Raw genomic sequence first — 23496 nt, forward strand, 5'->3', positions numbered from 1 at the left:
TAATATGATACCATAAAATAATCATAATTCTACTACTGTTCAGATACAATTAAAAGAAAACATACTTTCTTATCTGAAACAAAACAATACAAATGGAGATATGGAAGTGTGTGTGTGTGTACATATATATGCATAATTTTAACAATAAAAAAAAAATGACTGACCTTGTTTTACACCTTTAAGCTTTATGTATATTATACATAAAGCAAAACTCACAAGAACTGCGAAAGCAATTAATATGCAACCTGCGGTGTAACTAACACTTTTCTTTGTCTCTCAGGTGTAGTGCTTCTGTTAACAGAGTTAAAGTTAGCAGCACATATCCCCACAGAGCACGCCTGTTAAACCCACGACCCAGTTCAGTTCCCAGAGCCGTTCATTCTGTCCTGTGATCTCCGGGGCCAGACCCCCCTCAGCACACCCGCGTGTTTACAGCGCGCGCTAATACCTCCGACAACATAGAGAGAAACTCTACCACAGGACAACGTTTAAATGCAGCGAGACCAGCTTTAAAAGAAATAGCTCACCCAAAACCTGCCGCGTTTATGATACACGTGATAACTTCCTTGTTGATGTGCAATCGATACAACAGAAGATTAAACTGAACGCACTTCGTCGAAGGATGTTTGTATCGTCAAACGCGCATTTGAAATGCTTTGGAAACACTTCTCTTGTGAGGAAAATACTCATTTTGTGTTAAAATACGGCATTGATTAATAACACAATATTTAACTGTTTTTTTCCCCCTTTTTTGTTCAATCCAGGCCGACTGGAAACACATGACTTCGAAGACATTAATACAAAAGTTTCTTTCAAATAGTAATATCCAGTAGGCTAAGTGGCGCTAAAAAGAAAAGGCGTTCAGCAGTTTTCTCCAAATGAACGTGAATGTGTTAATGTTTTGTCACGCTGGTTGGTCAGTTTGGAAACGATATATCAGGTGAGTGGCATCGAAAGATTAATGGTTTGTCGCGTTTGAAAATAACGTACACCTCATCGGGGTTGCCAGGTGTTCTCGACAAAACCCGCCCAATTTCTACTAAAAACTAGCCCAGTTGCCTTTAGAGGGGGAGTCCCCCGTTAAAAATCGCGTTCCAGGAGTAAAATACACGTTTTTTTTTTGGCGGGGATCCCCTGGTAAAATTCGCATTCCATGACTAAATATCACGTTATTGAGGTCGCTTCAACCAGTGGACATGAAAAACCATCCGCGGCAACAGTGTTAAAGCAGCCCTATTCCGCGGGAAAACCACGGACTTGGCAACACTGCACCTCATGTACTAAACCTTGGCAATAGTAGTAACAAAAGTGAGATAAACGCATTTGCTAGGCAACCATACAGCTTTAGCTTACTTTTACAAATCTGAGCTCTTTAATCGAGCGTCATGACTCAAGTGCAATGCTGTACCAGGTGAGCTACCGAGCAAGTTTACTACATCTAAAATGCCATATATAGTTCTGTGAAGCGAACTTATTTAAAAACCACCTACTATGTTAATACTCTGAGGTAATAAAATAGAAAGACACAGTGTGAAAGTAAGTACTTATTAATCAATAACATGCCCTTGTAATAATAATTTATGTGAAAAAGAAGAAAAGTTGTTGGTGTTTTACTGCCGCTGGTGTTCATTTTAGCGGGAAATTGCATGTATTTTTTGTATGTAGGGGTACGTTTTTGTAGTGGTATGTGTTTAGCAAAACGCTGTAAAAATAAATAAATAAATACATAAAAAAATAACCTTTAAAAAGGTAGGCTTAAGTGTTTGTGCTGCCTTAAAATTTAAAGTCAACTCATATATCCAAGCTGCCACTTTCTTTTATATTTTTAAATGTGTCTGAGATGACCATCCACCCCTGTTGTATGGAAACCAGCAGCCTGGCTATTGTAGCTCTCTTTTAATGTTTGATTGGAAAATAAAAAAAATCATCAACAAATCAAAAGAGAGAGCCAACATGTGAGCAACATGAAGGTGAATAAGCATATTTGAGAATAGTTTCACTTTTGAGTGTGCTTTCCCTTTAAGGTACAGATAACAGTCCTTCAGCAGCAGCGTGTCTGTGGTAGAGTGCTGTTGTAATGCCCGGGGTTGTGAAACGAGACTTTGTGAAGGCGTTTTATTGATACGAGTGGCACAGAGCAGCTCAAGGACTTGCTTTTGTCTTCATATTCACCTCACAGCTGTGCTCTCTGCCACAGGACATGACATCACTTGCCGGGGTCACGGCCCGCCACCGACTCCACGATGAAAAAAAAAAGGAAAGGGGTTAGAGATGAAGACGAAAAAAGAAAGACTTGGGAAGTGCTGCTCTGTAGGTCACCTTGCCTGGCTGAGAGATCAATGTCGCTTTGACTCGCTGGTTAAAGAAGAGAGAGAGAGAGAGAGAGAGAGAGAGAGAGAGAGACTGCAGCCCAGACACCTTGCCAGTAAATCACCTTGCCAGCTTCATTGAGATGCAGGTATAACACAGGACGGGCACAAGGCCAAAGCCTACAATACCCACACACACATACACTCCTCTATGGGCTCTTCCTTAAACTCTAACATTCTTTTGCAATTAAAGGGATAGTTCAGGGAAACATTACAATTCTGTCATCTTTTTCAAAGAAAGCTATTTAGCTTTATAAGACGTGGGAAATAGTGCACAAAACATATGAGCTGTTTGAATCAGCAACTGTTAGATAACTGCGGGTGCGAGTTAAAGGGAGAATTCATAAGAAATGTGGGAGAAAATAAAATACAATAAGCTATATTATTAAATAAGTTAATATATAAGTAAAATGTTAAACATGATTAGAAAATAATAATGATACTGTATGTCAATGAGTGAAATGTCATGAGTTGAACTGAGATTTCCTATTGTTGATCTCACAAACAATAAGACAAGTTAGTTATTTGGCATTATAAGACTTGTAAAATTGTAAACATAGACTGTTTTAATCAGCATACGTAGATCAATATGAGGATAGCTCATCAAAAATGTGTAAAAAATAAATAAACTACAATTAATTAATGAGTAAATAAATATGGGTGTGAGTAAAAGTGATAGTTCATGAAAATATAAATAAAAATATCTATCTATCTATCTATCTATCTATCTATCTATCTATCTATCTATCTATCTATCTATCTGTCTGTGTGTGTGTGTGTGTGTGTGTGTGTGTGTGAAACTGTACATTTCAGTAATTAAATAAACAAGTAAATACATGAATAAAAAAGAAATAAGATAATCATGGGTGTGAGTAAAAGGGATAGTTAATCAAAAATTTGTGGAAACAAATTTAAGAAACTATGCAATTAAATAAATAAATAAATGTAATTGATTGAAAAATAATGGAACTGTGCTATATGTATAAATGGCTGAAATGTCATGATCTGAACTATAATTTCCTTTTTTTGACCTCGAAACAATAAGATCAATGCGTATGACCAATATTATTACAAAAAAACAACTATATTATTATTAATATTATTATTATCTGTAATAACCTAATCAGGATTGCCTACAATAAGTGATTTTGATACTTTTGTGCAGCATTATATATATATATATATATATATATATATATATATATATATATATATATATTTACTTGGCAGATGCAGTCACCATCCACTTTCATTGTACGTAAAAGAGCAGCTTGAACCTTCTACTAAATCTTTCCTTTTCGAATTTCCTTTTGTGTTTCATAATAAATAACTAAAAATCAAATGACATGAGGGTGAATAGATTACAGTAGTATTATTCATTTATTTTATTATGAGTTTTATTATATTTTTTCCCCGTTTCTGAAGAGCTGTCCCTTTAACTCACACCCATGATGATCTAACGCATGGCTGATTTTCAAAAACAAACACTCCAGCATCACGCATCAAGCATCCTAAAGTACAAGGAAAGCTTCAGAGCTTTAACACAAACACATCTATTTCCTCAGTGTGACGGTGGAGGGAAAGTTAAATTATTATCTTTTCAAATAGCTGCTCTATAACTCAGGTTTACAGAGGCAGAGAGGGGTCGGGGGATGATGGACGCACATGGCAGGGACATAAACTCCCTCCTTTAAATCACTCTAAATGGAAATGTTTAGCGTGGAGAGATGCAGATGAGCTCGGATCCAACACCGCCGAGCTTGTTTTTGTGCTTCAGAATGAAAAACGCCTGCAGTGCTTTGACACCGAAGACCAGAGAAAGTGTTACTAGAAACATTTATCTCTTCATTTATTATATGTTGGATAAGACATAGCCTTGATTAAAAAATACATATTTATAAGTTTTAGTTGCGAGAACTATAATTACTTTATTCCAAATTTGTTTCCCAGAATGCATTTGCTCAAATTATTGCGTGAGCACAATCGACTCGAGCTTGACACTGGCGTATTTCTCTGCGTTCGGCGAGGCCTGGCAGTCACGACAATCATTTTTAATCCACACTGTGAGAAAATTACCCAGAGTGCTTAAAAAAAAAAAAGAAGCAAAAAAAAAAAAAAAAAAATGCTTGCCAAGCTAAACATCGCCTCCCAGCAGAAACAATGTCTGATTTGATTAAAGAAGAAACGCTGCTGTATGTAAATGATTGAAATGTCAATATGCATGAGTTGAACTGTGATTTCCTATTGTTGACCTCGGATGCAAAAGACCAATATTGTGACAGAAGACAACTATATTATCTGTAATAACCTAATCAGGATCGCCCGCAACCAATGATTAGAGCACATATGGTGTCAATATCCCGCTGCTGATTGAATTAAGTGCAATCGCAGAGTGTGTGTGGATTGGTGTGAAAGCATTGGCCTGTGTGTGTGTTTTGGTGATTTGTGCTAGATGCATGTCGGTTATGGATCCGAGGTGTGTAATGAAATCCACAGACTTCATTCACAAGCTGAAATGAAATGTTTGCGTCGTCTGTGCTAATGCGCACCGTCATCAGAAGCTGATGAACAGGATGTGTTTCGGTGCATCGTAATGTTTGATAATACTGGTTTGAGTTAGGAAAGCTTAATTAGATGAAAGTTTTAAATAGTTACAGCTGGATTGGTGTAAATGTAATAATAACTTTCATTAATAAATCATTAGCAAACTTTATATAATGCTTAATTGATCATTGGTTAATATATATTCAAAGAGTTAGAAATGTGAGTTAATGTGCTTGTTTATGTTTGCTATTAAACATTAGATAATGTTCAAACAAATCATTATTTCATGTAAGTTAAAATGCTTACAAATGTCATTAAATTTTCAATTCCATATGATCAAACACTTATTGAAAATCTACGAATGATTTTAACAGAAGTTATAATATGATTGAAAGCTTGTGTTAATGCACAACACTTCTGCTGCTACTGATACAGTAAAGTTAGGCTCAGGTTTGGTGGTTTGTGTAGGTTTAAGGGTTGGTTAAAGCATCAACAGTGTATAGGGGTCAATATTATATTGTTTTGATAAATGAAAAAGTATTTAAAAAAAAGGCTCAGGTTTGGTTATATATAATATATATATATATATATGATATATATATATATATTATTATATATATATTTGTTTTCCCCTGTTTATTTATGGTTCAAGGAATATCCTGTTTAATGATATACTGAAGAGCAGTATACTAATGTGAGTGTTGAGGGAATAAAGACAATATTTTTATATATAATATTTTTTGCACCAAAATTACAATCTGTTATGTCTTTAGCAAGCATTTAGCTAAACTTAACCAGCCACCCTTTACACAAACCTTGTTACATTAGCTAAAGGCCAGTGCACATAAAGATACTAAATGATTAGTAATTGTTTATTAACATTTACAAATGAGGATAAGTTTCTACTTTAGATTAGCTATTGCTAGAACATGAACAAATTATTAATACATGATTAGTAAAGATGTGTGAACTGGATAAATTCAGGTCTTTCTGGACACTTTTTGCCGTTGAGATGATTGCTCATAAAGGTACTAATGATTAGTAAACATTTATAAATATTTGCAAATGATGAATAGTTTCTACTTTAGATTAGCTATTGCTAGAACATGAACAAATTATTAATACATGATTAGTAAAGATGTGTGAACTGGCTAAATTCAGGTCTTTCTGGACACTTTTTGCCGTTGAGATGATTGCTCATAAAGATGCTAATGATTAGTAAACATTTATAAACATTTGCAAATAATGAATAGTTTCTACTTTAGATTGAGTACTGCAAAAACATGAAGAAATAATTAGCAGATTATTCGTTAAGATGTGTAAATAGAGGTCTACATGACAAACAAAGACCAACAAATGAAGATCATAAGTAAGCATTTCAATTCACATTAACTAATCATATGTTAATCATTAGGTAATGTTTAGTAAGTTCATTAGTAAACATTAACAAGAACAGTATCTCAAATTTATAGCTATGAGAATATATATTAACTAATGATATGTTAAGCATAGTATAATGAGTGTTAATGATTTATAAATGGAAGTTATTATAAAGTGTTACCAAAAGGGGACATACTGAATTGATATTGCAAAAAAAAAGAAAATAATAATAATAATAATAACTTGATTAATAAATAAATTATATAAGCAATGAAATAATAAATTAATAAAAACATAAAAAAAATCTAAATAATATTTTCTGACACACACACACATATATATATATATATATATATATTATATATATATATATATATATATATATATATATATATATATATATATATATATATATATATCACATACCACATACACTCACACACACATACACACACACACACACACAACATACTGAACAGATATTGCACACTTAGTAGTTTTATGAAGCAGATACCAAAAGTATCATACTCTACGCAAGCAAAATAAATAAATAATAATAAAAATAACTTGATATATATATATATATATATATATATATATATATATATATATATATATATATATATATATATATGGCTAAAAATCTGGAACTAGAAGCATATGAAAAAAATCTAATGGAATAGAAAAAAGAGAGGAAACATACTGAATTGGTATTGCACACTTTTTGTTTTGAAACACGTTTTGAAACTGTTGAAGTTTTCTAATGCAGATACCAAAAGCATAATAATCTATGCAAGCAAAAAAAAAAAAAGAAAGAAAGAAAAAAAAATCAATAATAATAAGAAGAATAACTTTTAGAGAAAAAAATCTGTCTAAAAAGCTGTAAATAGATGTATATTATAAAAGAAGGTATAAAATAAACAAATAAACAACTGGAATAGAAAATGCATCCCCGCTGCACCTGCTGTCTGGTACAGTGTGTATCTACAGATCTGAGTTATAACGGTGATGTCATTAACCGGTTTTGTGTTTTGACCTCATCAAACAGAAAAGCCATAAATTACATGCGCCGCAGCCACTCAAAGACAGTCGAGGCCCAGCTGGGGAAAATCACCAATGATTCATCAATTTAAAGGAGCAGAAACGAGGTCTTTTCTCCACTATTAATCATGCAAGGAATCACTGTGCTTTCCACGGCGTGGACCATGCAGCGTATGAACTCCTCCGAACACCATGCATTTAAGACTGTGTGTGCGTCATCCGCTTGATATTCAAATCATCATTGTGCTGATGAGCCACTATGTTTTCACCCAACGCCCTAAATACAGACGTCCCACACACACACACACTTCTTTTCACTTTCTTTCCAGCTGTGAGCCCACATCCTGTGTGCTGTGACAGTGAGAGGGGAAGCTCGACTCACTCTTCTAATTATTTTGGGGCTGATAATAGTGATGGCTCGAGAGAACGAATGATGGTCCTGAAGAGATAAAGAAGGTTGGAGAAAACAAAAAGGAGATGTGACATTGAGAAACAGACTGTTCAGTTCAGTTTATGGTGTACAGACAACTCATGAATTTAGTTTTGTGCTTCAGAAAACACAAACAGACCACGACTCATTTGTTCTGGTGAGCTCTAAGTGAAAGTATCTGCTAATGACATTTCTGAGTTAACTAATAGGCCTGAGTTATAACTGGTAGAAAAGAAATAAAGGTTATTAATAGCTAATAAACTGTAAGCTCACTGTCAGGTTATTCCTATCCAAAGAAAACAATAATTTATGGTACTGACAGTTTCCTTAAATTTCCAGTGCGCTTTGGTAAATCTCCAGTGATTTAGAGGCGAATCTGTTTGTCAAAATCAGTATTTTTTTTTTTTTTTTTTTTTTGCGGAATATACTAGCCTAGTTATTTAAATAGCAGTTTAAACAAGTATATAGTCTCACTAAATTAATGATTAACCAGGACAGCGAAAATAAACTAAGATAAGATGTGTTTAAACTGCGCGGTGGACCAAATTAGATTAATTTTTTTGCAAAGCAAGTAACAGAAATAAATGTTTAAAAAGGGGAAAAAGGGGTTTCCCTCCTGAAATCAAGTGCTATTTAAATATAGGTTTTTGCTTGTAAATGAATTTTTAGATTATATCGAATGATATTTAGTGAAATATTCTGATATAAACTCTCACAGCGAGTGCAAATAAGTGCGAGCGCATTTTGCCATGTTTATCAAACAATGCAGCTGTATACCAAGTTATGCTGGCTTTTTTCAATTATAAATAATTGTATCTGTCATATGTTATTTTAGTTCAATTACATTTTAAGCAAATTCGATTTAATAAGAGAATATTTGCTCGAAACTCGAGCGAACTGTCAAGCGGCAACAAGTCAAATCGTGAACTTTCCTCAAAGCTATTAAAAATGATTTAATTTCCCAGTCAGCATGTAATATTAAATACTGTATTCAGTGAAAGTCTCACATTTTAGGCGTGCTCTGATAAATAACACGAGGTCATTTGATTTTAAATATTTAAGATTTATTGATTAACTATATACTGCTCCAGTTTGTACAGTCATTATTCGTCAATCATAATCGATATCAAATATTAAAACGTACTAATATGCATGTTACACAAGTATAAGTTTTCTGAAAAAGGTTTTATTTCCCACCTGATGCAAGTAAATATTTTACAGCAGCGTGCTCCGAAATATTTCACTATTCTCTCATGTAATAATTTGATTTATATTTAGATGCAAATCCTAAAATAAGAGTTTTGAATGCGCGTACTAAGACAGACTCTTCATTCTTCATTGATGCAATATTCTTCTCTTGAATGAGAATAGTTTATAAACACTTCAGTCCACTGAACAGTTCGAAATCGTTCATTTGACCATATTTTATGTTCAAGCAATATGTGGAGTGACATATTTGTCAAATCGAAAATCTTTCACAGTCTTAAGTGCATCACACTGAGATAAGTTACAGTTGTTTCAGGGGTTTAATAATGTCTCTTCGTTTGACAAAAAAAGAAAGAAAAAGGATAATCATACAGAATCACTCTTTTTGCCAAAAACATGTTTCATCGCTAAAATTGCTGTACAGAAAAGTTTGTCGCAAAAATCATGGAGGCAATGTTTCATGAAGGGGATGAAAAGATGTCACTTTTTTGCTCAGAGTCCCAAAAAAGTGGACAGGACCAGACAATGAGAAAATGAATGTAATGTCGGAGCATTTCAGTTCAGGTCGTTCAGGTAAAAGAAAGAAAAACATGACCAGCATGTGGGGTCGACACATCGCGTCCGATACACGAATAAATACATCACTGAATGAGTTCTTCACAACAACACAGAATGATGGAGTTTGAATGAAACACACAGTCAGTCTCGCTCGCCTTATGAGGGGATGAGTTCACGCGCTTTCAGTGTACAGTGCCCTCACGAAACCAGCGTGATGTGTCACTGGAACTTTAGAAAAATGTGAGCTTAAAAGTTACGCAACACAAGGCAACATGGGGAAATATCAAATGAAAGCACGTTCCCATATTACAGTTTCAACAGAACAGACAAAATGAAAAGAACTCGGCGATGGAAAGAGTCCTACTGTTGTCCAAAAAGCGCAGAGCAAAAGTTAACGTGGGCTAAACTCTAAAACTCGATTTCTTCATTACTGGATTAAACGGATCTAAATCTAACACAAAAATAAAAATAATAAAAAAAAAAGTGAGAGGACTGCCCAATCCAACACAACGCGAGAACAACGCGCGCACACCGCTGCTCTATTAAGTGCCGGTAAACTCACATGAAAAACTCCGGGGACGACGGGTTGTTGTCGCTGCTCGATCCGTTTTCTCTGAAGCCGCTGCTGATGAGCTTCTCGTACTTCTCTTTGTACGCGTCTCTCTCGCGCACCAGTCTGGAGATCTCCTGCTTGAGGTGGTCCACCTGCTGCAGCAGCTGGGTCTTCTCGCCCTCCAGGACGTGCCTCTGCTGGACCCGCTTGTAGCGACACGACTGGGCATAGCCTCTGTTTTTGAGGGTTCTCCTCTTCTGTTTGAGCCGGATCACCTCCTCTTTGCTGACCCCCCGCAGCTGCCGGTTGAGCTCGCGCACGGACATGGTCACCAGCTGCTCGTCCGAGAAGCGGTCGTCCAGGTGCATGTGCTGGTGGCTGGCGGGGTTGCCGCTGGACTGCACGCCGGGCGTCGGATGGTGCCCGCCCGGGTGGTGGTGGTGATGGTGGTGGTGGTGCGGCGCGCCGTTCTGGGCTGCGGCGGCCGCGATGACCGCGGAGACCACCGCGGCGGCGGATCCCATCTCCTCGCCGGCCATGGCGCCTCCCGGCCCGGCTGCGCTGGTAAACTGCTGCCCTCTAGCATAGCCGTCGAAGCTCTGGAGCTGGTGACTGCTGTTGATCAGCGCCTCCACCGCGTCCTCGGGGCTGAACCCAAAGGCCTCTGGGTTGAGCTGCTGTTGGTAGCCGGTCATCCAGTAGAAATCCTCCAGGTGTGCCCTCTGCTCGCTCCCGGAGCCCGGACTGGGCGCCGAGAAGCTTGGGGAAGGGGGAACCGAGCTGCAAGGCGTGCTCATCGGGGTGGAAGACAGGGATCCCCCGGCGATCAGGCGGTTGCACTGGCTGATGCTGCGATCGGGCTCCACCGGCTCCTTTTTCACTTCAAACTTCATCAGATCGAAGTCATTAACATATTCCATGGCCAGGGGACCGGTGGGCAGGTCGGAGCTGCTCATTGCCAGTTCTGATGCCATCCTTTTGCTGTTGACAGTCCTCCAAAGGGGGTGAAGAGCAGCTGTCAGAGTGGTCGGGTTCGAGACAGCGTGAGCCAGCTTGATTTCTTTATTTAATTCTTCAAAAGCAGAGAAAGGGGTTCGCCGGCGCCGATTTATTTTTTTTTAAATTGACGCCTTATCGCCTTTCGCGCAACAGACGCAGGAGCGCGCGCGTCTCTAGTTCCTCTCTCTTTGTGCGCGAGTGTCGACGCGTTTGAGTTGCAAACATTTAACACTGCATGGCTGCGTGGAGTCCTTTTTTTCAATAGTTTCGTAGAAATGAAGACCGTAACATGTATGTGATTGGCAATTGGATGCTTGGCTGGAAAAAATAAAAAAGTACTCCGTGCTTGTTCTAGAGTTTTTAAAGGATCACCGAGCATAGGAGTATAAAAGCAATGCTGAGTTTTATAGCCGCCCTGACGTCAGGTTTGAAATACGAAATTGACTCGGACTCGTAGCCAATAGGCTCGCTGAAACCGACGGTCAATTTACATACTAGAGAAGAAACAAAAGTTTTCCGAACTGTCAGAACTGACAGAGACGACTTTAACTCTTTATGGACAGTGATTTTGTTTTCGCTGTTTACAGCAGGTAAAGCATCTTTTCATCTTCCCCACATTGCATATTGTTTTAAATCAAGCGTTCTAACAGTATGCAATCATAATGATTTATACATGATATAGGCTTATTAATAACCTTAAAAAGATAATTTACACTTAAGTTATATTAATACTTGTTTAAAAGACTATATTACTGACATTTCTTAAAATAAATCATTTATAGTCATAATGAAAGTCTATAAATGTCACGCAAGTAATGTTTTAATTACGGTATCGGTTGAGGCATCCTACTAAAATGTTTAATAATAGGTTATTAGTAATTTTTTGGCATATTGGATAGAAAAAAATGCACGACGCATATATTAGCGACAGATGTAACTACTAAAGCAATTAAAACGGCCATATGGTTTCCACAGAGTACGCGTCTTTGTGTTGTTTTAATGTGAATATATTGATTTATTAGATTTTTTTTTTTCCTCCACTGTCCCACAAAACGTGGTCGGGAAGCCCGTACATGCGGTTTCAAACCACAACAGCGCCCCCTTTCGGCTTGAGCTGAACCGCATCTGTCCATTAGAGGAGTGTTTCATCTCTGTGTGTCAGATCATGTTTGGATTGTTTGAACGGCGCTGGGGGCACTTTAAGAGCAGTTTTATCATGACATATTAATATATTTTTACATATAAAAAAAAAAAAAAACTATATTTAGTCATATACTTAGATCACTTTAGTATTTTTTCCTTCATTGATATATTGCCACATTTTCCATTAATGCTCATGTCACAGTGTAATCATATAGGCTAGGTATGTTCTGAGTAATACTAATGGACAACATATAATTAATTAGTAATTATTTGAGCAGCTTGTGATTACACATTGTTCTTGTTTTTATTAAAGTAATGAATTATAATAGTAATAGTATAACACGAGCACAATAATGTAGAGTGTTGCTTGTTACACTTCTGCATCTTGCTTTTAAATAGTCTGTGTGCACAAGCACTACACGTGTATCTCTTTAAGTGCTCAAAACAGCTCTCATTGCTGGAGGGTTTCTTAAACAGGATTTCTCTCCGAGAGCAGCGTTAGCTCGTGAGAGCAGACAATAAAGAAGACGATTCTCACAGGAGATATTGAAATGTGGTCGAGCTCTCTGTGGAAAAGCCACGCCAGGAAGACACGCAAACTACAAAGCCGCCAGCGTAAAAATAAAAATAAATACAAGCCCAGAGTCCCAAAAGGAAGTAAATATTCTCTTAGTCTCAGTGACTGTTCTCGCGGACCCAGACCTAGAAAATCCACATATTATTTCATTAATTAGATCACCCAACAAAAGCCTTCAGAGGCCGTTCAGAAGCGCTGAATAAATATTGAATTTATGTCCCTTCTGACTGTATAACTGCTCAACAATCAAGAGAAATAAAGAGTCCCAGATATGAAAAACATATATATTCTTGACGATTTTTGTTCCAGCTTATTTACAGCAATGGAAATATAATTAGTATTGCCCTGATGTAACATTGTCATTTTAACATACTTTTAGCATCACAGAAGTGGTATATTGATATATCATAAACATGTAAACATAACGGCCCTGCGATTAGTGCACTTCAGATAAAACGCATCTGTTAATTGGCGTCTTACAGCTAACACTGATGCTGTGAAATATTTATACTCAGCTTATGCTGTGGGGTGAAACCCAACATACTGTTTACATGAATAAAACAAATGAGATTGAGATTTTATGTGCTGTCATGATTTATAAATCCACAGTGTGTATGTCGTTTCAAATACATCACCTGATGAAAGAACTGTGTTTATAGGTTGTATTGTCAGAGCCTGATTTTAAGGATTCATTCATTCACTTGTGTAATACATTATGTAAATTGTGTAATATTATATTATATTGTTGCATGTGTGTGTGTGTGTGTAAGAGCTGTATTTACTAGGTTGTGCCTTTTAGAAGTTGATTTATTAAATTATTCATTCAGTTGTGTAAAATATATATATATATATATATAAATTTGATTTAATCTAAATATATAATAAAATTAAAATGCAATGATTTTTTGTATTGTATTTATTTATTGCTTTTTTAACACAGCATTAGTTAAAGGCATCATATCTAAAATTATCATGTTTTTGACAGATTATTTTTAATAACTGGAAGAATACAAGCAGATAAACTGCAAAAAGTGGGGTAACACTTTATTTTATTGATATATATATATATCGTATATATATATATATATATATCTATATATATAGATATATATATATATATATATATATATATATATATATATCGTATATATATATATATATATATATATATATATATATATATATAGATATATATATATATATATATATATATATATATATATTTAAGAATGAAGTTGTTAAAACTTTAACTGAAATGAACATGAAAGCAGAAAAAAAAATTAATCTAATTCAAAATATTAACAAAAAGCAGTATATCAGTGATACTAAAATAATACTGTTTCGACCCATAAGAATGAGTTTTGCTGGTATTAATTAATGTATTTAGGTCGATTCATTCATGTTAAATATTATTTTTGACTTAAATCTGGTTAATTTAGATGTTAGCACTTCTTCAGGAACTGCTTGTAATGGTGGTGTTGAGTCAGGTTATGTCACAGTTATGCCTCCTGTATTATTGTATAACCATTGTAATTGTGGAGACGAGGACATTGTAATGAAAATGAACTTGATTTGTTAGCATTTCAAGAGCATTTGCTTCCTTTCAGAGTGTTTCATGAGTAGCAGCGATTGCTGTGGGGGCGGGAGACCCTTCTGATCAATGACAGAGAGAGAGAGACTTCCTCTAATCTACTAAGATTCATCATATCCCATTTCCGGGCTTTTCATGTTCATATAAGCACATTACCAAGGTCTTTGCTAATGAGAGATTTTATGACCTTTCTGAATTCACCCCCCCTTGAGAATATTGATGAATATTGTTTAAAAATAACTGGCTGTATGATTTACAGTTCATCCACATACATTTAATTATTGTAACCATTACTGAGTTCTCCCATTGTTTTGAGCAATGGCCTCGGCGGTGAGTGAGAGTAACCCCACGGACGTCACTGGGCCTTCAAAACCTGCGCATCTTTACGTTTTCCTCTCATATTTATCGAAGCGGTGATGTCCTTGGTCAGACTTACACAAAAAGACACGAGATGATTATATTCTGTCTGAACTGTGGATGTGAAAACGGCTTTATCGCAAGCCTTTTAGAAGCTAATTCATATTTAAACAGCAATCAATATTAGTCCACTCAAAAATGGTCTGTATTGCAGTGGGATTTTGGCTGATCAATAAAAGTGATAATAATGTCAACTCTAAATTTTTTACCTTTTCTAAAGAAATACCAGGGGTGTTTGAATGTGAAGAGAAAACACTACTATTATGATAAGGGTGCTGCCAGGGTGTTTCTGTGTATTGCTTATTTTCAATTACAGCCCACCAAGTCACAGAGCTCAATATGGCTTGAGTTTCTATCAGTGCAAGTCTATGGGATGTTTTGTCCTGTTTTAGTGGGTTTTGGCGCTTTACTCACCCATACTGGTTCCACAGCCCATCGTAATAGTGTTGCTTGCCTGAGCAATACCTTTAATAAGATCAGGTATTTTTATGTATAGTTTACGTATTGCACTAGATTTATTTTTATTATTTATTTTATCGTACAACTCACATGATGTACAACTGTTGAAGTAATAGGCTGGGATCAAAAGAAGTTAAGTATTTTTGATAAAAATAAAAAATAGATGCATACATACATACATACATACATAAACAGCTGAGACAACTAAAGGAAATGGGGCTTAATTATTAAAGTTGATAGTTTTCAGTCATCAATTTTTCATCAATTTGTCATCAATTTTTCAGTCATCAAGGTTTTTAAGGGTTTGTGATGCTCTGTTGTCATGCAGACATAAAATTTGGTATAACTTTACACGTAAAAGGTTTATAAGATTTTTCTTCCTACTAAAAGCATGTCAAAGGGGTTTACTCATGTCGTTCCAAACCCATAAGACTTTCATTCATCTATGCAAAACCAATGAAGATATATTTAATGTCCTTTTCATCATTTTTTTCCCATCCATTGAAAGTCCATAGAAACACTTTGCATGCTTCAAAAAGTACAGAAAAACATTGTAAAAGTAGTGTAATTCTTATGAATTGAGCAGTTTAGGTCATGGATAAACATTGATCAATGCAGTACATACAAGTGCATTAAGTTTTTTTGGGAATTTTTGATGCATGACAATTGAGCGCAAGTCTTATGAGTTTAGAATGAAATGAGTGTGAATAAATGAAAACGTAATTTTAATGTTTAGTTAAACTATACAAACCCAGTCTCATGGCAATTTAAAACTATTCTCCCAAATTCATACAAATTTGTATAAACAGATTTGTATGTTTTCATATGATCTGCTTACACCCCACTGTCGGTTTGATCTTTTTGTACGAATGCATACGAAATCACGAGTTACTCAATAAAAACTAACTGCTTTACTTAGTTACTTTTTATGGAAAGGAATTAATTACTTTACTTTTGCGTTACTATGTATCACCTGGGCAGAGATTGCTTATTTCTTTTTTAATATTAAAAAAAATATATTGTATTTTTGTTAGGGGTGCACAATAAATATCGGCCAGTAATTAATGCGCATCTCGTCAGTAAAACCTGGATTAGCGCAGCTTGTCAGTTAACAGCTCTTTTTGTGTAGTAACAGCTGCTCTATGTGAAATCACGCACCTGATGGAATTTACCGCTGATTAGAGAACCGGCTTTACTGATGAGATGCGCAATAATTATCGTCCGGCATATATGTATCATGCACCCCTAATTTTTGTCAACTGTAAAGACCCTTTCACACCAAAAGTGAAATTATTAAAAGTGCCTCTGCACCTCACTCCCAAGTTCGCTCACCACGGGACAGGAGGGATGTCAGTGAATAAATAAAAAAAAACAAAGTAACTTATGTTACCTATTTGAAAAATAACAGATATTTAGTTGTATATTTAAAAGTATTGCGTTACTTTACTAGTTACTTGAAAAAAGTAATCTGATTACATAAAACACGTTACTTGTAATGCGTTACTCCCAATTATTTGTAACTATACAAGAAATATTTTAACATTTACAGATCGGATGTATTCACGTCCACTGTATGTAACGCACTGTAACACAGATTTTTGCTTTTAAACCTCGGATATCCCTTTAATGACATGGATAGGTTAATTTGACAGAAAGATCTGTTTCAGTCTCATCATGATAGGTGTGCTAGACATAAACATCCTCCATTGAACTTTAATAAAGCTATTGAATGAAATGTAATCCACCATTATCTGGATTATGGCGACATTCATTCATTATACAATCCCAGTGGGTGACTAGCTTAATATTCACTCACAATCCCTGTTTAACAAAGTCTATTAAATCCCAAGCTTAGCACAAATGAACGCCATGATTTCAATGAACTCATTTGAAGAACATTTAATTACCAGTTATGGAAAAATGAAATGTTTCTCCATAGGGTTTTTTTTTTTTTTTTAACTAAGTGTTGTATCTTTTTGTAATAGAGTGAAGGCGACATAAAAGCTATTACCAGGTTGGCGTTCACTGTGGTGTCTCTCTGTGCGATGTTTTATGAAGGGAATAAAAAAATGCAGATTAACAGTGAGCTTCAACTCATGGAAACAAAGTGCAGTAATTGAGCAGCAGCTTCTTGCTTTTTAGAGTTAATATTCTCCTTTTGCCATCTGGACTTTAATGTGCTCTCTTTTCATCTGCAGACGTGTGTATCATCACACATCCACCTCTCCCTCTCTTCATGAACACTTTACTATACATGCGTTTATTACACATAGACTGGAATGAGGCCTACACTCATGGATTTTGTGCAAACTGATCACATTTGTTTTCATGTAAAACTGAGTTTACCTGGTATAAGATCCATGTTATACACTTCCAGCAAGAGTATCATCCATAATTATTGTTTTTAAATTTGTTTGATTTGAAAAAAAGGGTTAGAGAGGAAATTGCAGTTGTCAACATCATCAGTGCATCCAAAATTGCAGACGAGTTGAAAAAAAATATTTGTTGAATTTATGGGTAACACTTTACAATAAAGGTCCCATTAGTTAACATTACTTAATGCATTAAATAGTTGCAATATAGTTGTTAAAGTATTTATTCACCTTTTTTATGTCACACAGCAAACACCATTGGAATCAGTTGTGAGTGATTGTTTGGCCTATGATTAAAGCCCAAAGTAAGTTTTGTTTTTGTATGTGTACAGTCAAATGCATAGCCTTTCAAAGTATACTCCTTATGATAGTGTGCATGAAGACAGGTGCTCTAGAAAGCTTCATGTTTGTCCAGTGCCTATGCTGTTTTTCTCCAGAAGTTATGAACAATAAAAATGTCTTTGTACTATTTTAAAATAAAGTTGTTGCTGTCTCATTATTCTTTCACACAAGCGCTTGTCAGTGTTGCCACCTTGTGGAACAAATTATTAGTGCAAAATAAATTCAGTGTACATGTGCGACCTATAAATATTGGGTGGTGTGCATACAGTACGCATATACTATTCTGGTGACAAATTTTGCATTGTGCACATAGTACACATGGGCCTTCAAGTACACATAAAAAACCAACTATACTTTGGGCTTAATAGAGTATCACACAGTTAGCTTAGCAACATGCTAACATCAGACACTATTGAATTCAACTGCAAGTGACCATTAGGTATTTTTTTGCTTATTACAAACATAGATATGTATTTATAGATGCCACAATAACACTCAATGAGTGTCAAAATGCAACAGCATTGTGCAGCATCTAGTAGTAAAAACCGCCTAAATTTAAATTCACAAAGAAACTGGATAACCATTCACAGATAAGAACATGTTAGTTTGTGTTTTAAATATGTTTTAACTCAATATTACAGGTTTTTAAATGGAAGTACCTTTTAAATGCCTTGTTAGCTAACAGCTCCATCATGTTGTATTGTGTTAGTTTAGTAAAAGCATCTTCTGAAGTCTACAGAAGATACAAATATTCATACATGCGTATAAATGCATTTTTTGTTAAATGCTTCGTGTTTTTGTTTACAATCCAATATGGCAGACAGCTTACGTATAGTGGCCCATAGAAACAGCCACTAATAGGGCATCTAGCTATACATATCTATGATTACATGTCACACAGTTAGCTTATAGCTAAATGCTAACACTAAACACTATCGGAATTATGAGAGTTAGGCCTATGCACTTTTATGCTTAATAAAGTGTCACACAGTTAGCTTATCATCATGCTAATGCCAAACACTATTGAAATCAACTGAAAATCGTGACTGTTATGTGTTTTTATGTTTATTAGATTTTCACAGTTAGCTTAACAACATGCTAACATCAAACATTATTGGAATGAACTGAAAGTGAGTGTAATTTTATGCTTATTAGCATGTCACACAGTTAGCTTAGCAACATGCTAGCAGCAAACACTATTGGAATTAACTGAAAGTGACTGATATGCAATTTTTATGTTATTAGCATGTCACACAGTTAGCTTAGTAACATGCTAACGCCAAACACTATTGGAATTAACTGAAAGCAACTGATATGTAATTTTATGCTTATTTGCACAGAGTACACAGTTAACTTAGCAACATTTAAGAGCAAACACCATTGGAATCAATTGTGAGTGTTAGGCACATGCGTTTTTATGTTTAATACAGTGTCAAATGGTTAGCTTAGCATCATGCTAATGCAAGACTCTAGTTCAATTGTGTGTGAGTACTTTAAGGTGTGCTTTTTGGGTACTGTGTGAAATTATTGCTTTTCAATTTTAGCCTATTATATTCTGGTCTCTAGATCTGGGTTGGTTTCCCTCAATATAAGCCTGTGAGATTGTTTACACTTGTTTTATTTTTTTGCCAGGCAAGAATTGTCAGTTTTATCACTAAGTAAAGCAGTAGCACTCCTTTTCTTGAGCAAACAGTGTGTTTTGAGTCATCATTCACGTGCAGGAGGAATTACGTGCTGAAGTTAAACACTCTGGTGAGGGGTTTGCTTGCAAACCCACAGTCTAATATTTCTTATTACTCACAGTGCTATTAGTTTACTCATTGTGTTAACCGTGACCCACTCATATACAACTCTTTAGTGTTAGCGTGGGAAAGAACGTGCGGATGATTCATTTGGTGGAGATGGGAAGCAATGTGCCCTGCTCTGTTATTTATGTGCCACGCATCGCCAGGGAGACGCTCATTAATAAGCATCTCCCACCTGGGCTATTAGAGAGCAGGAGAGAGGCGAGATCTTAGTCTCTGACCCCATCACCGCCAGCCAACTCCGGCTACAGGACACCTCACACACTGCATCATCCCTTGCTGGCCATAAATCCACTCTCTCCTGCTAATTAGTCTGAAGTGAGGGGGGCCGCTGACAGCAGGCATGGCCAGGTCATCATGGGTAGAGCTGGGCTCAGGTGCCAACAAGGGTGCTTGATCTGCTGCAGGGTTTCTAAAACCTAAGGATTTTTTTTTATGTATTTGTGGTTTGCAGCTCATTTGTGTTCTCCCACAGTACAAAAAAAATATAATAAAAATCACAAATGAGCAGTGTTGGGGGTAACGCATTACAAGTAAAGCGAGTTACACAATCAGATTTCTTTTTAAAAGTAACTAGTAAACACTTTACTTTTTAATTAAGAAGGAAATATGTGAGATTTTTTTCAAATAAGTAATGACAGTTATTTTGTTTCCCATGTCTTGACTGAATCTCATGATGCCATGTTGAGAAAAATCTGGAGTAAGTACAGAGTTGTTGTGTGCGCTGTGTGAACATGATGTTACTGTAGTTCTAGACTAAATATAAACATGTATATAATCATCTCATATGCACAAAATCTGTTTCAGTGTTCCTCAAAATTAATAAAAATTTATAAAAACAGTCTAATTCAAACTCAGAATACTATACAAATCTGTGATAATTAAATATGTGAAATAGGACAAATATAATTTATTTATTTAATCCCATTTTATTAACCATTGTCTTTGCTACTGACATTCTATGATCCAATTCAACCATGCTAAGCAAAAATGTCACACTTGTGTTTTATTTTTGTTATTGCTGAATAGTGTTGAACTTTCTTCTCCTGCGTCATATTTATCATGCAATTTGTTTGAGCTGCTTCCTTTAATTTACAGACATGAATTTATATTTCCTTCAGCCTGAGGCATATTCATTTCACTTTTGGTGTGAAACATCTTGGTTACGTACGTAACCCTTGTTCCCTGATGGAGGGAATGGAAACCTTATGTCGGGTTTGCTGAGAGCCCCAATCCGTTCTGTCTTTCAGAGAAAACGCCAATGAATTTTGGCTAGTGGATTTTGCATACCTGAGCCACTCCCCGTTCATACGGATATAAATAGGCGACAGGTGCATCCACTCATTCAGGTTTTACGTTGAGAAGCGGATAATGTGTCCCTGACAACCAGCGATTGTTTGAGGTTGTGGCATGGGGACATAATGTTTTCATTCCCTCCAACAGGGAACAACCTTTCGGTCACTACCTTTCGGTCACTACAAGTTATGTCGTGACGACATAGCTGGTCCCTGGAGATAGCCAAGACGCTGTTCCTATGACAGAATTTTTTTTTCTTAAGAGAAGGGATTTAGACCTTCATGAAAGGTGCTTCATGCCTTTCCTGTTTGTTGTTTACAGCTTGACAGTAATGAAGGGGAAGCAAGCTTTCCGGAGAAGGGGGCTACGGAGACCACATCCTGCCCGTAGGGGGAGGTATCATGTGGAGACACTTCTATAGACTGACCCAGGCCTGGGGCAGTACTACATATAGAATGGGTCTCTGAGGCAGGTCCTATCTAGGAATGGTCTGTCAAAGGGAAGACGACGGTTCACCGAGAGGGAAACCTTACCGTGGAAGAATACACATATGGTATCGCCCGCAGGGAATCAAGCCATATGGACACCTAGCCCAGTAAAGGGGCTGATCGGAACGTGCTCTGCCCAGTCTGACTGCCGGGGGTGCTGGAGGATACTCAGCTAGGGTTTGCCAACTGTGGAACTTACTGGTGGAGGAAAAGGCACTCGCATCCCCAGGTGAGGGGGAATGGCACAGCAAGCATGACACCGGCTGGCTCTTCCCGCCACTTACCTATTACCCAACACACGGGAAGAAACCGGCTCAATGCGGAGACTGTAAAAACTTGCAAAGATGTTCGGTGTCGCCCAGCCCGCAGCTCTACAGATGTCTGCCAGAGAGGCACCAGCGCATAAGAGGCGGCAACACTCCATGTGGAGTGAGCCCTCACCCCCAGGGGGCATATCTCGCCTTGGGATTGGTAGGTCAAGGTGATGGCATCCACTATCCAGTGGGCCAACCTCTGCTTGCTTCCCTTTCTGCTGACCTTCATAGCAGACAAAGAGCTGCTCAGAGCTTCTGAAGCTCTGGGTGCGGTTCATGTGTATGTGCAACACTTTTACTGGACACAGCAACGCCAAAGCTGGATCTGCCTACTCTGATAGCAGTGCTTTATCACCTGATTGCGAAACGGCGTGGTGGGAACCTTGGGCACGTATTCAGACCGGGGTCTCAGGATAACATGAGAGTAGGCCGGCCCGAACAGAAGGCACTCTTCGCTCACTGAAAATGTTTGGAGGTCTCCGACCCTCTTGATGGAAGTGAGCGCGGTCAGGAGTGCTGTCTTAGCAGACAGGAACTTGAGCTCAACTGAATACAGTGGCTCAAAGGGATCCCTCTGAAGACCATCCAGGACAGTAGAGAGATCACATGTGGGCACCAGGGGTGGCCTAGGAGGATTCAACCTTCTGGCACCCCTCGGGAACCTGACGATGAGATTGTGCTTTCCCAGGGATTGGCCATCTATTGCATTGTGATGTGCTGCGATAGCAGCCACATTCACTTTCAAGGTGGACAGTGACAGCCTACACTCCAACCTTTCTTGCAGGAAAGAAAGCACTACTCCAATTATGCATCTTTGGGGTCTTCTAAGACTCCACTTCAGAGCATAGGCTTGCCTTGTCAAGGGAGCTCTAACCTGAGAGACCGTGTTTACCACCGCCGGTAGGCAGACTGCTTACAGTAAGTCTGCTGTGTCCCGTCCAGGAGCCACACATGAAGGTCCCAGAGATCTATTTCAGGTGTCATATGGTGCCGAGCCCCTGAGAAAGGAGGTCCTTCCTCAGAGGGATGTGATGGGGAGGGGCTTTCGGGAGGACCATGAGTTCCGAAAACCAGGTCCGGGTGGGCCAGTAAGGAGCACCCAGCAACACCTGTTCATCGTCTCCATGACCTTGCACAATGTCTGTGTGAGAAGTCTCACTGGGGGAAATGCTTACTTGTGCAGCAACACCTGTTCCTCGTCCTCCATGACCTTAAATAAATTTACTTCAGATCAGACGGTCTCTAGCAAGAGTGGGTCGGCTGCACGATTGAGCAGACGGTCTCTGGATGGAGTCGCCATTCTGAGCAACGACTTGAGCCGCGTCTGACTCCAGAAAAGGAGTTGACGGGCGAGCTGTAACATACGAAGTGATCGTAGACCACCCTGCTGGTTGATGTACGAGACAGCCGCAGTGTTGTCCATGCAGACCAACACGTGCTTGTTTTGCAGCAATGGCCAGAACTGCTGCAAAGCCAGATGCACTGCCAACACTTCTAGGCAGTTGATGTGCCAAAGCAGTCAAGGCCCTGCCCAGAGCCCAGAGGCTGCCCGCCCGTTGCATGTAGCACCCCAACCCATACTGGAGGCATCTGTTGTGACAATGACATACTG

At 37.4% G+C, this 23496-nt stretch overlaps 1 protein-coding gene and 1 long non-coding RNA gene across 6 annotated transcripts in view; one reads left to right on the plus strand and one right to left on the minus strand.

The window, feature by feature from the left end:
* Positions 1-11463, minus strand: part of LOC109050796 (transcription factor Maf-like) — a 79681-nt gene extending 68218 nt beyond the window's left edge. The window contains exons 1-2 of one of the 5 annotated variants that reach the window (XR_006158621.1): positions 528-1004; positions 165-448 (exon numbers count right to left, since the gene is read on the minus strand). Coding sequence is in view for 1 of the 5 variants with exons in the window: in XM_042753321.1 (XP_042609255.1) it covers positions 10091-11055 (965 nt within the window). In the remaining 4 variants the exon portion in view is untranslated. Of the gene's footprint in view, positions 1-164; positions 1005-10090 lie in introns of those variants that run through there. The other 4 variants (XR_006158622.1, XR_006158623.1, XR_006158620.1 and 1 more) reach the window with 4 other exon arrangements.
* LOC122142458 lies at positions 532-8090 on the plus strand. The gene is made up of 4 exons (XR_006158624.1): positions 532-673; positions 765-1411; positions 2198-2458; positions 7342-8090. It is a non-coding gene; the product is annotated as an uncharacterized LOC122142458 (long non-coding RNA).
* Positions 11464-23496: the final 12033 nt, after the last annotated feature.

Source organism: Cyprinus carpio, chromosome B25, assembly GCF_018340385.1.
Source record: "Cyprinus carpio isolate SPL01 chromosome B25, ASM1834038v1, whole genome shotgun sequence".
Taxonomy (NCBI): Eukaryota; Metazoa; Chordata; class Actinopteri; order Cypriniformes; family Cyprinidae; genus Cyprinus; species Cyprinus carpio.